Source organism: Pan paniscus, chromosome 3 (genome assembly GCF_029289425.2).
Source record: "Pan paniscus chromosome 3, NHGRI_mPanPan1-v2.0_pri, whole genome shotgun sequence".
Taxonomy (NCBI): Eukaryota; Metazoa; Chordata; class Mammalia; order Primates; family Hominidae; genus Pan; species Pan paniscus.
In genome coordinates, this window is record NC_073252.2 from 51163159 (window position 1) to 51177162 (window position 14004).

At 35.0% G+C, this 14004-nt stretch overlaps 1 protein-coding gene across 4 annotated transcripts in view; it reads right to left on the reverse strand.

The window, feature by feature from the left end:
- The window catches only part of BMP2K (BMP2 inducible kinase), a 144383-nt gene that overhangs the window by 16864 nt on the left and 113515 nt on the right, over positions 1 to 14004 (reverse strand). For 2 of the 4 annotated variants that reach the window (XM_055111374.2, XM_034958602.3), the window contains exon 15: positions 12210 to 12320. The exons of 1 other annotated variant lie outside the window; for it this stretch is intronic. In XM_055111374.2, the coding sequence (XP_054967349.1) occupies positions 12210 to 12320 (111 nt within the window). Of the gene's footprint in view, positions 1 to 3805; positions 11506 to 12209; positions 12321 to 14004 lie in introns of those variants that run through there. One more of the 4 variants, XM_057302081.2, reaches the window with a different exon arrangement.

Sequence of the window (14004 nt, forward strand, 5' to 3'; positions counted from 1 at the left end):
CTTGATGGTAAACCCAATGGCCAAGATTTCTGTCTTGGATGTCTTCCTTTGTGTCTAAATGCCTACTAAAAAGATTCCAGTGCCCCTACAGACAACTCAAACTCAACCTATGTGAATGTGAACTCTTTTCTTGACCTACCCTATATTCTCCCTTTCCAGAAAAGAACTTCACCAATTTTGCTGAAACAAAAATCTGCTAATCATTTTAGATTCCTCTCTTTCCTTCAAGGTCCCCTGTTCCCTCCCATATGGTTACTAAATCCTATATATTCTGCCCCTCTAAATCTCTCTCAGGCTGTTATTTCAAGCATGGAGTCTTTTGCAATAGACTTATTTTAAGAGAAGGGGTCTCACTATGTTGCCCAGGCTGGAGTGCAGTGGCTATTCATAGGCATGATCCCACTACTGATCAGCACAGGAGTTTTGACCTGCTCTACTTCCAACCTGAGCCAGTTCACCCTTCCTTAGGCAACCTGGTGGTCCCCCTCGCTTCCTGGAGGTCACCGTATTGAGGTCCAACTTAGTGCAGACACAGGATCAGCATAGTGCATTGCAGTCCAGAACTACTGGGCTCAAGCAGTCCTCCCACCTAAGCCTCCTGAGTAGCTGGGACTACAAGCATATGCCACTGCACCAGCTGCAAATAATTTTTTAATCACTACTTCTCAAACTTGAAGTAGTGAAGCAATAGGTTTATTTCTTATTTTTGTTAATAATTCCCAATTCACATTGTCCAAGTGATTCAATACATATAAAGTTATTTTTCACTTGCTTTCAATTTCTGTAGTCATTTTGTTGCAGACCACACTTTGAGGAGCAATGGTCTTTTTTTTTTTTTTTTGAGATGGAGTGTCGCTCTGTCGCCCAATGGAAGGACTTTAAACAGGAAAGGAATATGATTAGATATACAGTCTAGAAAGATTACAGTCTTTCCAGTGTAATCTTTCTAGACTGTATTAATCATATTCCTTTCCTGTTTTAAAGTCCTTCCATTTCTGCCTATTACCTCCACTGTCTCCATATCATGATAGCCCCTGCCAACCTCTCCAGTTTAATTCAATATATAACTATTATTGCTAACATCCTGAAGTTCTTCAAGAATCATACACTAGAATCTAAAATAAACAATACACCTTATTGTAGCTCATAAAATGACCCAGCAGTGGACTGACAATCTGTAAATATTATGTTCCAACAAATATTTGCTCTATGTAATGTAATGTTTCCCAATCCTAAACTCAATTTCACTTCCTATTAGATAATAAAGCCCACAGGGTGGGTCTAGGGTCTTTGGGAGCGTTGAGGAAGTTCACCAAACCTAATACTGCCATCCTCAAATACCTGCAATTCTCTGAACATACTGAACTGTCTTAGAACTTTGCTCACAACTGTTCTCTCTGCTCTGAATGCCCTCTTCATTCCTATAAGTTCACATGCATTCATTTCTCAGGGCTTAACCATAAGTAACATCTTTCTCATGAAGCTTTCCTCATTTCCCAATCCCAACTCAACCAGAATAAAGCAACTCTCTCCTTTGTGCACCAACAGAATAATTTATCTATTGTAGCATTTGCATCTTAATTGCATGTAGTTTTCATGACTCTCTCAACCTAACCAATCTCGAAGTCCTTGAGAGGCAAGGGCTGTAATCTTTATAATAATCCTTTTAGATTTTCAGATAAAACTCTATCCAGTAATAGAAATAGCTCCTGAATTAACTTCTGAGACTATGCCCATATTAATCACGGCTGGGAAATTAGAAGGTAGAAGAAATAAGAGGCACCAATGCAAATATAAATTAAAACAAATTATCTGTACATGGTAGGATACTTAGCGCTATAGAAAATGCTATGAAAACACAGAAGTAGCAAGAAAAAGGATCAAAAAGTTTTACATACACTATGCTTAACAGGTATAAATATTAGACCTACAAGGAAAATGAAGTAAATGGTTCAAAATTCAAATAGCTGTGCTAATATAATGATGAGATTGTGTTTTTCCTATATTATTCAAAGTTTTATGATATAGTTAATTTTTCATTATAAATTTTTAATTCAATTATAGCACACATTTGTACATTGCTACATAATCTTCACTTCCATCATTTTAAAAACAGCACTAAATTTTAATTACTAAATAAGCCATAATTTAATATTTCACCTAATATTGGATATTTAGGGCACTTTAAATTTTGTTTCTACAACTAATGTTGTACTGAACATTTTTATAGCTGCATTTTTCCCCAAGATGTTATTTTCTTAAGGTAAGTTCCCAGAAATAAGCCTTAAAAAAAAATCAAAAAAAACATTTTCTTAAGCTGCTCTCAAAAAAAAGTTTTACCAATTTATGCCATCAGCAATATCTTATGCTAATTTTACTCCATATTTTAAGCATTATATATATATAAAATCATACTAAATTGTATTTACTTACCAGCTCCATTGTACATTTCCCCCCAAGCAATATATTTCAAGAGAGGAAACTATCAAAACTCTAAGATTAAGCTTCCCAAGTAAATAAGCATTTTTTGAAAACTTCCAGTGGGAGCATAAATCAGTGTATTCATTCTGTAGGCCCATCTAGCAATAAATCCATTCTGTAAATGTACATGCTCTTGGCCGTTAGTCCTCCTCTAGGAATAATGTCATGTGCCAAATTTTCATGTGTAAGGATATTCAATAAAGAATTATTTAAAATACTGCAAACTCTTCTTGATGGATTTGCAAAAGCAGCAGCAAAGAAATATTGTGATAAAAAAGTTTAAATATTAAAAATTTAACAACTTCTAGAAATTCCCATAAAATTAAAAAGATAATTCATTTGTAAAAATCAAGTAGACATATTAGTCTCATAGTTGAGATCTCACTGCACTGCATTCACCATGTATAATAATCATGACAAAATCTAACATTTCCTGAAAAACTATGTGCCAGTCACTTTTTGTGCTTCACATTTATTTTTCTTATTAATCACTAAAAACCCTGAGTCACATGTTATGGAATATTACGCCCATTTTATAGATGAGGAAACTGATACACACAGCAAGTAGGTGATTTGCCTGGGTCAAACGCTATCAATAGACTTTAAACTGAACCCAGATAATTTTAACTTCAAGAATTTACTCATATAATTTTTAAATATAAGTACAATTAAATGTTATTTCTGATCCCTACTTTTTCAATACACATGCTTTGAGTATTTTATCATAATATAGGCATTTGTATAAAAAACTGCCAAAATTTGATAGTTTGATCATTGGCTCACCAAGCCCAATATTCCATCTCTGGCAGTGACAGTAGGATTATTAGTTGTGAGAAAAATGAATGTCATTTATAATCTTGGCTGCAAAAAAGTTAGGTTATAGATTCATAAAGGTAAGGAAAGAAAATTAAAAGCACCCTATGTTTCAATTAATTAAACACTGTATTTGGACTTGGCAGGATGGCTCACGCCTGTAATTCCAGCATTGTGGGAGGCCAAGGCAGGATTGCTTGAACCCAGAAATTCAAGATCAGCCTATTCAACACAGCAAGACCTTGTCTCTACTAAAAATTAAAAAATTAGCTGGGCAAGGTAGCTTCTGCTTGTAGTCCAGGCTTCTTAGGAGGCTAAGGTGGGAGGACTGCTTGAGCTCAGGAGTTCAAGGTTGCAGTGAACCGTGAACATGCCACTGCACTCCAGCCTGGGCAAAAAAGCAAAATGCTGTTTCAAAAACAACAACAACAACAAAAGCTGTGTTCATATAAAAATTAGAGTACAATTGGCAATGATATTATAGTCCTTTTGCTCCATAAAATTTTGATGATTTTTCTTTAACAATAGATATGAGCTAAATTCCCATCTACATCCCAACTTCCATTAATAAATCTATAGATCCATCTTCTTATTTTTTCCCAAGTCTCACTTTCAACTTTTATTTCATTACCTCTTTTTTTTTCAGGTGTCAGTTCTTTTATTTCTTCTAGTATCATTTACTTCAAGAGAATCCTCAATGTCAAGTATTTTTTAAAAATTTATCCTAAACCCTCTGGGAATTCAACCTTTAATCAAAACACTTTTTGAAATTTGTGAGAAATTAGAAAAATTATAAACTATGTGGCAAATTCAGCATATCAAAATGTGTGAAATGCAGCTAAACTGTGTTTGAAGAGAAATCTGTACCTTAAACCCTACGCTTTAAAAAGATCAGTGTAAAATTAAATACAGGTGTGCGTTTTTGTATTGTGCCAGACTTCACTGTATTTCCAAGATTGACTTTTTAAAAAAATTAAAACTCTGTAGCAAGCCTATGTTGAACAAGTCTATCACTGCCATTTTTTAAAGAGCATGTGATTACTTTGTGTCTCTATGTCACATTCTGGTAATTCTTACAATATTTAAAACTTTTTCATTATTATTATATCTGTTATGGTGACCTGTGATCAGTGATCTTTGATGTTACTACTGTAATTGTTTTGGGCTCCACAAACTGAGCCCATATAAGACAGCAAACTTAACTGATAAATGTTTATATGTGTTCTGACTGGTCTACCGACCAGCTGTTCCATGTCTCTCTCCCTTTCCTTAGGTCTCCCTATTCCCTGAGACACAACAATATTGAAATTAGGCCAATTAATAACCCCACAATGGCCTCTAAGTGTTCAGGTGAAAGGACGAGATGCATCTGTCACTTTAAATCAAGAGTTAGAAATGACTAAGCTTAGAGAGGAAAGCATGCTGAAAGCTGACATAGGCCAAAAGCTAGGCCTCTTGCACCAGTCAGCCGAGTGAACACAAAGAAAAAATTATTGAAGGAAATTAAAAGTGATACTCCAGTGATCAGTGATGAACGATAAGAAAGGAAAACAACCTTACTGCTGATATGGAGAAAATTTTAATGGTCTGGACAGAAGATCAAACCAACCACTGCATTCCCGTAAGCCGAAGCCTTAATCCAGAGCAAGGCTCTAACTCTCTTCAATCCTATGAAGGCTGAGTGAAGTGAGAAAGCTGCAGAAGAAAAATCTGAAGCTAGTAGAGGTTGGATCATGAGCTGTAAGGAAAGAAGCCATCTCCAGAACATATAAGTACAGGTAACGCAGGAAGTGTAACAAGTTATCCGGAAGATTTCACTAAGATCACTGATGAAGGTGGCTACACTAAACAACAGATTTTCAATACAGACAAAACAGCCTTCTATTGGAAGATGCCATCTAGGACTTTTAGAGCTAAAGTTAAGTCCATGTCTGGCTTCAAAGATTCAAAGGACAGACTGACTCTCTTGTTAGGAGCTAATGCAATTGGTGACTTTAAGTTGAAACCAATGCTTACTTGCCATTCCAAAACTTCGAGGCCCTTAAGAACTATGCTAAAACTACTCTGTTTGTGTTCTATAAACGAAATAACAAAGCCTGGATGACATCACATCTGTTTCCAGCATAGTTTACTGATTATTTGAAACCCACTCTTGAAATCTACTGCTCAGAAAAGAAGATTCCTTTCAAAATATTCCTGCTCATTGACAATGCACCTGTCACCCAAGAGCTCTGATGGAGAAGTACAAGAAGATTACTGTTGTTTTCATGCCTGCTAAAATAACATTCCATCTGCAGCCCATGGATCAAGCAGTAATTGTGTCTTTCAAGTCTTATTAGCTGGGCGTGGTGGCTCACACTATAATCCCAGCTACTCTGGAGGTTGAGGTGAGAGGGCTGCTTGAGGCCAGGAGTTCAAGACGAACCTGGGCAACATAGTGAGACCCAAACTCTAAGGAAAACTTTAAAGAATTTCGCAGGTGTTGTAGTGCATGCCTATAGTCCCAGCTACATGGGAGGCTGAGGCGGAAGGATCACTGGAGCCCAGGAGTTCGAGGCCACAGTGAGTTATGACCATGCCACTCCATTCCAGCCTGGAAGATAAAGCAGGACCCATTTTTAAAAGTCTTATTATTTAAGAAATACATTTCATAAGGTTATAACTGTTTTAGATAGTGAATTCTCTCATGAATCTGTGCAAAGTAAACTGAAAACCTGAAAAGAATTCACCATTCTAGATTTCATTAAAATCATTCGTGATTCGTAAGAACAGGTCAAAATATCAACATTAACAAGACTCTGGAAGTTGACTCCAACCCTCATGGATGATTTTGAAGGGTTTAAGATTTCAGTGAAGGAAGTAACTGCAGATGTCATGGAAAGAGCAAGAGAACTAGAAATAGAACCTAAAAATGTGACTGAATTGTTGCAGTCTCGTAATCAAACTGGAACAGATGAGGAGTTGCTTATGCTTGAGCAAAGAAGTGGTTTCTTGAGATGGAATCTGTTCCTGGTGAAGATGCTGTGAACACTGCTGAAATGACTCCAAGAATTTAGAATATTACATAAACATAATTCATAAAGCAATGGTATGGTTTGAGGGAATTAACTCCAATTTTGGAAGAAGTTCTACTGTGGATTAAAAAATTATATCAAACAGCATTGCATGTACAGAGAAGTCTTTCATGAAGAGTCCACTGATTTTGCAAACTTAATCATTGTCTTATTTTAAGAAATTACCATAGCCACCCCTTCTTTCAGCAACCAACACCCTAATCCATCAGCAGCCTTCAATACTGAGGCAAGACCTGCCACCAGCAAAAAGATTACAACCAGCTGAAGGTTCAGATGATCATTAGCATTTTTTATCAATAAGTTATTTTTAAATTATGGTGTATACATTTTTTTAGACATAATATTATTGCATACTTAACAGATTACAGCATAGCGTAAATGTAACTTTTGTATGCACTGGGAAACAAAAAAATGTGTGTCCCTCTCTTTATTGCAAAATATTCACTTTTTGTAGTGGTCTGGAATGGAACCTGCAGTATCTCCAAAGTATGCTTGTATTTAAATCTTGCTTAAGAAGCTAGAGAAAGAGTAGCAAATTATTCCTGAAATAGGTAGAAGAAAACATAAAAATTTTAGCATATGTCAATAAATAAAGAGCAGATAAAGTCGAAAGTTGGTTCTTTAAAGAGATTAATACCTTAGCAAGTTTGATAAAAAGGGGAAAACACAAATTACTACCATTAGGTATAAAAACAGAATATCAGAATAGATTCTCCACATTTTGAAATGATGATACTGGAACATTATTAAAAACTTCACGTCAATAAAACCCAGTATCTCAAGTGAAATGTACAAATTTCTTTAAAAATATAAATTTCAAAATTTACAATGTAAGAAAACTGAACATCTAAATGGCCCTATAACTATTAAAGATATTAAATACGTAATTAAAAACCTTTTCACAAAGGTAACTTGAAGCCCAGTTTGCTTCACAGGTGAATTCTAAATATTTAAGAAAAAAATCTACATCATACACTAACTCTTACAGAAAGTACAAGTAACATTTCCCAACTCATTTTACGAGACCAACATAACTCTGAAACAAAAGCCTGACAAAGAGATTACAAGGAAAGAAAACCAAAGTTCAATATCCTTCATGAATAAAACATCCTTTTAAAGACTGAAAACAGCAATATTTTTTATAAAAGAAATCATGGTCAACTAGGGTGTTTCCAAGAAATTCAGTGTCGGTTTGGCATTTCCCAGTGGTCTCATCCTTCCCCACTTCTCCATCACATTTTAGACTCAGTAATCTGTATCAAACTAAAGGATTTCTCAAGCCTGGGAAACACTGTATCTAATAAGCAAACTTCTTTACATCCTTCAGGTCTCAGTTTAAGGCTACCTTCTCTGTGAAGAAAATAATTTACAATAATTTGCTGAAACTCTTAGAGTGAAAGATAAAGAAAAGAGAAGAAAAGGTGTGGCAAAATGTGCAAAACCGAAGTATCCTCAGACAAATTAAAATATACTGCATCCAATAACATGTTATTTGCAATCAGAAATAATGTCTGTAATATAAAGCCAAGGAAATTTCTAAGATGCAAATATAAAAGACAAAGAGCTAGAAAACAGAGGAGAACAAAATTTAAATTAGAGGTTCAATCCAAACGGCACAATATCCTAGTAAGAGGAATTATTTTAAAAGAAGAAAGTCCAGAAAGAGGAAGAAAAAATTACCAAAGCATATAAAGCAAGAAAATACAAGTTTCCAGGCTAAATAAGTAAGGCCTACTAGGTCCCCAGCACAATGAATAAAAGGTACAACATCTTGAATATTCAGAACAAGTTAATACAGATGCTAAAAATGTCCATGGTGGGGTAAGGAGGAAGAGAAGGAGGAGCAGGAATAAGAAAAAGAGGAAGAAGAAGAAACCCACCACAGTTCACACATAAAGGATCAGAAAAGAGAATAATATCAGATTTCTCAACAGAAATATGAGAAGCTAAAATACTATGAAGCAGTGCCTCTTAAAACTCACAGGGAAAACTATATCTAACCTAAAATTATTTGCCCTGCCAAATTATCAATCAGGTATCAGTTTAGGGAAAATACGAACTTTTAGGCAGCAAAGTTTATTTTGTATTTATTTTTGTAGAGACAAGGTCTCACTATGTCACCCAGACTGGTCTTAAACTCTTGGCCTCAAGCAAGCAATCCTCCCACCTCAGCCTCCCAAAATGCTGGGATTACAGGCATGAGCCACCCCACCCAGCCTAGGCAGCAAAGCTTAGAACTTCCTCTCATGCATATTTTCTCAAGCAACAACTAGAGGAGTTGCTTTACTAACAAACCAAGAAAAAGGATGAGAAGAGCTCCAGGAATTTCCATAAAGATTGGTGGGAAAAATACTAGAATTATAAGTGTGACAGCTCCAGAAAGCAACCAGTTCTGATTGCAGAGCTCCATGAGAGATGTAATGAAGAATGAAAATGATAGCCACCTTAAACTGGGAGGAAATTTACACTTCTAAATGAAGATTAATCAATGATAGGGTACATAAAAAACTAAGCAAACAAAAAACATAGTGATTATAAACACAGTAATTAACTCCAGGAAAAACAAAGACAGGAAATGTGATCATGGGATAATAAACCTCAGTGGTGACAAATATTTACATATTAAAAAAATGTAGACACTGAACACTGAATCAACCAAAAACTGTGTCAAAAACATGCTGGATGTAAGGACAGGACACGTGTGTGTGTGTGTATGTGTGTGTGTGCATGATTGTGTATGTGTGAGGCGGACAAACTGTAAAATATCTAAATCAAAAAAAAATCTCATTTTCCATAATAGAAAGTCCATAGCTATTGTTTTTAAAAGTGCAGAGGTAAGAAATAGCATAATTAGCATGATATATTAAAATGCCAGAAGTGAAAAATTACCTCTAAGGAGTTTAAGTAGGAAAAGGGGACTGGGAGGGAACAGGAAGGGAAGTGATTTTTTTTTTTTTTTTTTACATTTCAAATCTTGTTAAATCTGACTTTTTAAACTATATACATAATTTAATAAAGTTTCAATTTACAAATTACTTTGTAAGATTATGAAAAACTGCAGAAAAAAGTATATACTAATCTATTACAGTATCAAAGTTGAGGTTAAAAGTTTTCACAGAAACTTTTTCTTTCAAAATAAAAAGAGCACAATTCCTAATAAAACCAGTGTAAGGAACACTAGATTCAGGACAGTGGTTCTTAAATGAACATTAGCATTAGACTTAAAACTTAACTAAGTTCTTACAAGCATTCTGCTGCATAAATTCATTTTATTCTCAAGTAGCATTCTCTATATGGTTTACTAAAAATTAAATTCTGTTTAGTAATTGTCAACTCTCAAATTCAAATAAGATGGGGCTTATCGCATATACTTATCATTCTGTATTGTATATACACAGATACACCTGGGAGTAGTTTTTTGCCTTTCTTGGGTCCTAGTCCTAGAAATCTCCAGATGCTTTTTCAGTCTCACAACGCTAGTAGAGTGTATTTTCATTGGATAGAACTCCTTTTTCCAACTTTTTCCTAAAGCTTATAGGGAGGTTAATTCTTGTTTCAGTAGGTTCAATTATTTTGCTATTAAAGAAAAATGAATGTCCCCAAATATGTTTTTACCTAAAAATTATACATGACAAAGTATTTCAAAGCTTTATAATAAGTAGCAATATAGATTTTTTAACTTAATATTTTAGATCTGACATATATCAAATTAACAGTGCTAATATTGCACAGTGATCACTTTTTCTTCTTTCTCAGGAGATGCATTTCTCCTATGACCATACTCTCCTTTATTCCAGTCTATATACATTTTTCATAACCAAACCAGTCCAATATTTATGTTCACACTGTTTAAAAAGATTTCTTTAAAAGGTAGCATTTATATTAATGGGCTTTTTTTTTTTTTTTTTTTTTTTTTGAGACAGAGTCTCACTCTATCGCCCAGGTTGGAGTGCACTGGCACGATCTCGGCTCACTGCAAACTCCGCCTCCCGGGTTCACACCATTCTCCTGCCTCAGCCTCCCGAGTCGCTGGGACTACAGGCACCCACCACCACGCCTGGCTAATTTTTTGTATTTTTAGTAGAGATGGGGTTTCACCGTGTTAGCCAGGATGGTCTTGATCTCCTGACCTCGTGATCCGCCTGCCTTGGCCTCCCAAAGTGCTGGGATTACAGGCGCCAGCCACTGCGCCTGGCCCATTAATGGGCATTTTTTTTAAGGCCACTGTCCTAAATCTAAGGAATATGAATTTTTATAGATAGTCATGATTTTTTTCCGCACATTCAATGAACAGTATTAGGTACCTACTGGGTTGTATACTGGGCAGGATTCAAAGATAGACAATTCATATTTCCCACCCTCAATAAGCTTAAAATCTAATATAAATACCCATAGTAAACAGTTAAACAAAATAGCAGCAATCAAGCTCAAACCTATGAACATGTTGCGAAGTACAAAATCTTTAGGCCAACCTCCAAATAAGGGTGTCCAGAGAAAAGACCAATCACTGAAGCTTACTTCAGTTCTCCTAACTCTACTATTCATTTCCCCAGGGTTCTTTCAGATGCTATTAAACAGCGGAGAAGTAGTTGTATAGGTCCATGCAAACCTGAAAAGGATAATGCAATTCCTAACAGAGGATGTAAAAGAGCTAGTACTGAAACTGCTTTCTACCACACAGAGATCAGTATCTCAAGTCATTGAATACTATGTTCTTGAGAACTTACAATGACTATTTTGAGTTATTATAATTTTAGAAAGTAATAATTCCATTACCCAGGGTATTGGGGGTATAAGGGAACACATTTATGCAGAATAAGTAAACAGACACAGTAAGCTATGTTCCCCAGTTAATTATGTCATTTATGAAAAAGAAAACTTGAAAGCAGCAAACAGAAAACAGCAAGAATAGGAACTGTTTTTAATAAATGTCAAAGAGAAAAATATGGAGTATGAAAGCAATGAAAAAACTATCCTCTATATTCCAGATAACCAAACAAGTCTGAATGTTGAAAAGCTGTTCAATGTACTTGGCAGAAATCCTAAACACTCAATTCTTCTTTTGGCTTTACATTTGTAAGTTTTTCTTTTGTTGTTAATCCTGTAGTTTTCAAATGGTGTTACATATGTAACTTGCCTGAGTGAGAAACAAAAGGAACAGAACTGAAGAACATGGCCGACAGTTACCATGAATATATTGAACTTTTACCTTCTAATAAAGCATAACTTCTTCTAACATATTTCCCTTTGCCAAGATTAAAACTCTTTTTTTCCACTATAACCATACATACATGAAAATTCATTTATGCCAATGCACGATCCTATTCCATCCTAGTATCTTCCAAGTGTTAACTGGGTAATTTGAAATTATTACTGAAAATTTTTAACAGTGAAAAACATCAATATTTGAATTCTGGATTGAAATCAAAAGAGGGATATAAGAAGAAAAGAGTAGCTAAAACAAAGTGATTGTGACAAATACAAAATTATTAATACTTTTAAAATGCATCTACAAGAGAGCATGTACAAACTAGGAAAATATCAAATTTTTAAGCAAAAGCCAAGTATAAAAATATCTTTAAATATTTTTTTCAACAGTATCCAATAATAAAGATGAAAAGAAGCAGTTATGTTTCTATTGTATAAATCAGCATTTTTCTATGTTGGCAAAGATACAACTGAATGCAAAGAACATCATTAAGAAGAGTAGGATGGCTAAAGGTTAAAATATTTTCTACTTTCTGTAGCTAACATCAGAGTCTTACTTCCACTTTATAAGATTTTGCTGTTGTTCTTGTGTGTTTTATTTGTGACAGTGATGATGTTACATGTGTAACTTGCCTGAATGAGAAATGAAAGGAACAGAACCAAAAGGATCTTCTGGAGGATGGTTATGTGGAGCAGAAAGTGAGTCTACATTCTTATCTGAGGATGCTCTCTCCTTGAGCCTATCTGCAAAAATAAGATGAAACGAAATAAAAAATGAAATGAAATAAAAATGATCTTTAAATTAAAAAGTGATATACAATATAAATAAAAGTGAAAATTAAAGCACCAGCCTTTTTGAAAAACATTAGGTTCAGAATCTATCACTGTAAGTATTAGGGAGTAGTCCTGAATTTAATACATATTTGTTGCTGCCAAAGCAAATTTAACAATATAATCCGTGATAGGTTTCACTAAATACAATTAACCTAATAATAAACTTAGTCTGATTCATTTAAATACTACTTGTCCTCAACTTTTGGGCCTGAACTCAAACCCAGCTAAATAAACAGAGATATTTGACAGACAGTCTCCAAAAATAAATTTAGAAAAAATCTTGCAAATGGTCATTCATCCATAAAGTAGGTAAATCTTACTTCTCAATAGCAATAAAAAGTAATTCACTATATTTTACTTTTTTGTTCTTTTTTATACTACTTTGTACTATCAAACCAATCTCTCTCTCTCACACACACACAAACACACATCCCCCCACATACGCTCACAAAAACTTACATAAAAACAGAGTTTATTGATTCATCCAACAAGTAAATTTTAGTATCTACTATGTGCCAATGTGCCAGGCACTATTCTAGGGAACTGGCATGTAATGTCAAACAAAACAAAGACCCCTGCCCTTATGCAGTTTATATGCTGGTGTGGAAAAAACAAATAATAGGCAATGGGCATAATAAGAAATGTATATGGTGTATTAAAAGCTATAGAGAAAAATATAGTGCAGGGAAACAGGAATTGAGGAAGTGGGTAGAGGTTTTAGTAATAGAGTGATTCTATTAGTTACTAGGTAAGAAAAGACTTGAAGGGGGCAAGGGAGTAAATATCTAGGAAAGAACAATCAGGTAGAGAAAGAGCTGGAGCGAAGACTCTTAAGGCAAGAGGCCCGGTGTATTTTGAGTTGATATATCCTGACTCCCTAATAATGATTATCTTTTCCTTGCTCTTAAACTCTCCATACAGGTCAGGGATGGGGGCTCACACCTATAATCCCAGCACTCTGGGAGACCAAGGCAAGAGGATTTCTTGAAACCAGCCAGAGCAACACAGTGAGATGACTTTTTTCACCAAGCATGTAATAAAATTTGAATCTCTCCCGATCTTTACAGAAAGTTAACTTCACAATATTCTATAACAGTCAATAACACATTACTTTAAGAATGCAAAAATACTACTAAAAATTGAGGCTACAGTGAGGCAAAACTGTACCACTGCATTCCAGCCTGGATGACAGAGAGACCCTGTCTCTAAAACCAACAAAAAAACTCTCCACATAGTAGACACATACTAGTTGAGAACTTCCTGATTTTTGTAGGATGTCTCTCTACCCTCTGATTCTTGGCAATCAAAATTCTATTTGAGACTCATTCTACCTCCTTTCCAGATATTTCAAGCATTTCTACCAGCAGACCTTTGGTCCACAGCCATTTGAAAAAATCCAAATCATGTTTAGACTGACCTATATTCCAAGAATTCCATGGTAAGCTGTACTGGTTTCAACTGAGTTCTAAGGGACTGCAGTGTAGGGGAGGCAGAACCCAAGTAGAATTGGAATTCCCTAAAAATGACTTTTAATTTTGGAGTGAAGCACAAAGCCCCAAGTTCAAGCAGCATCTCTTCTAACAGTGCTTTTTAC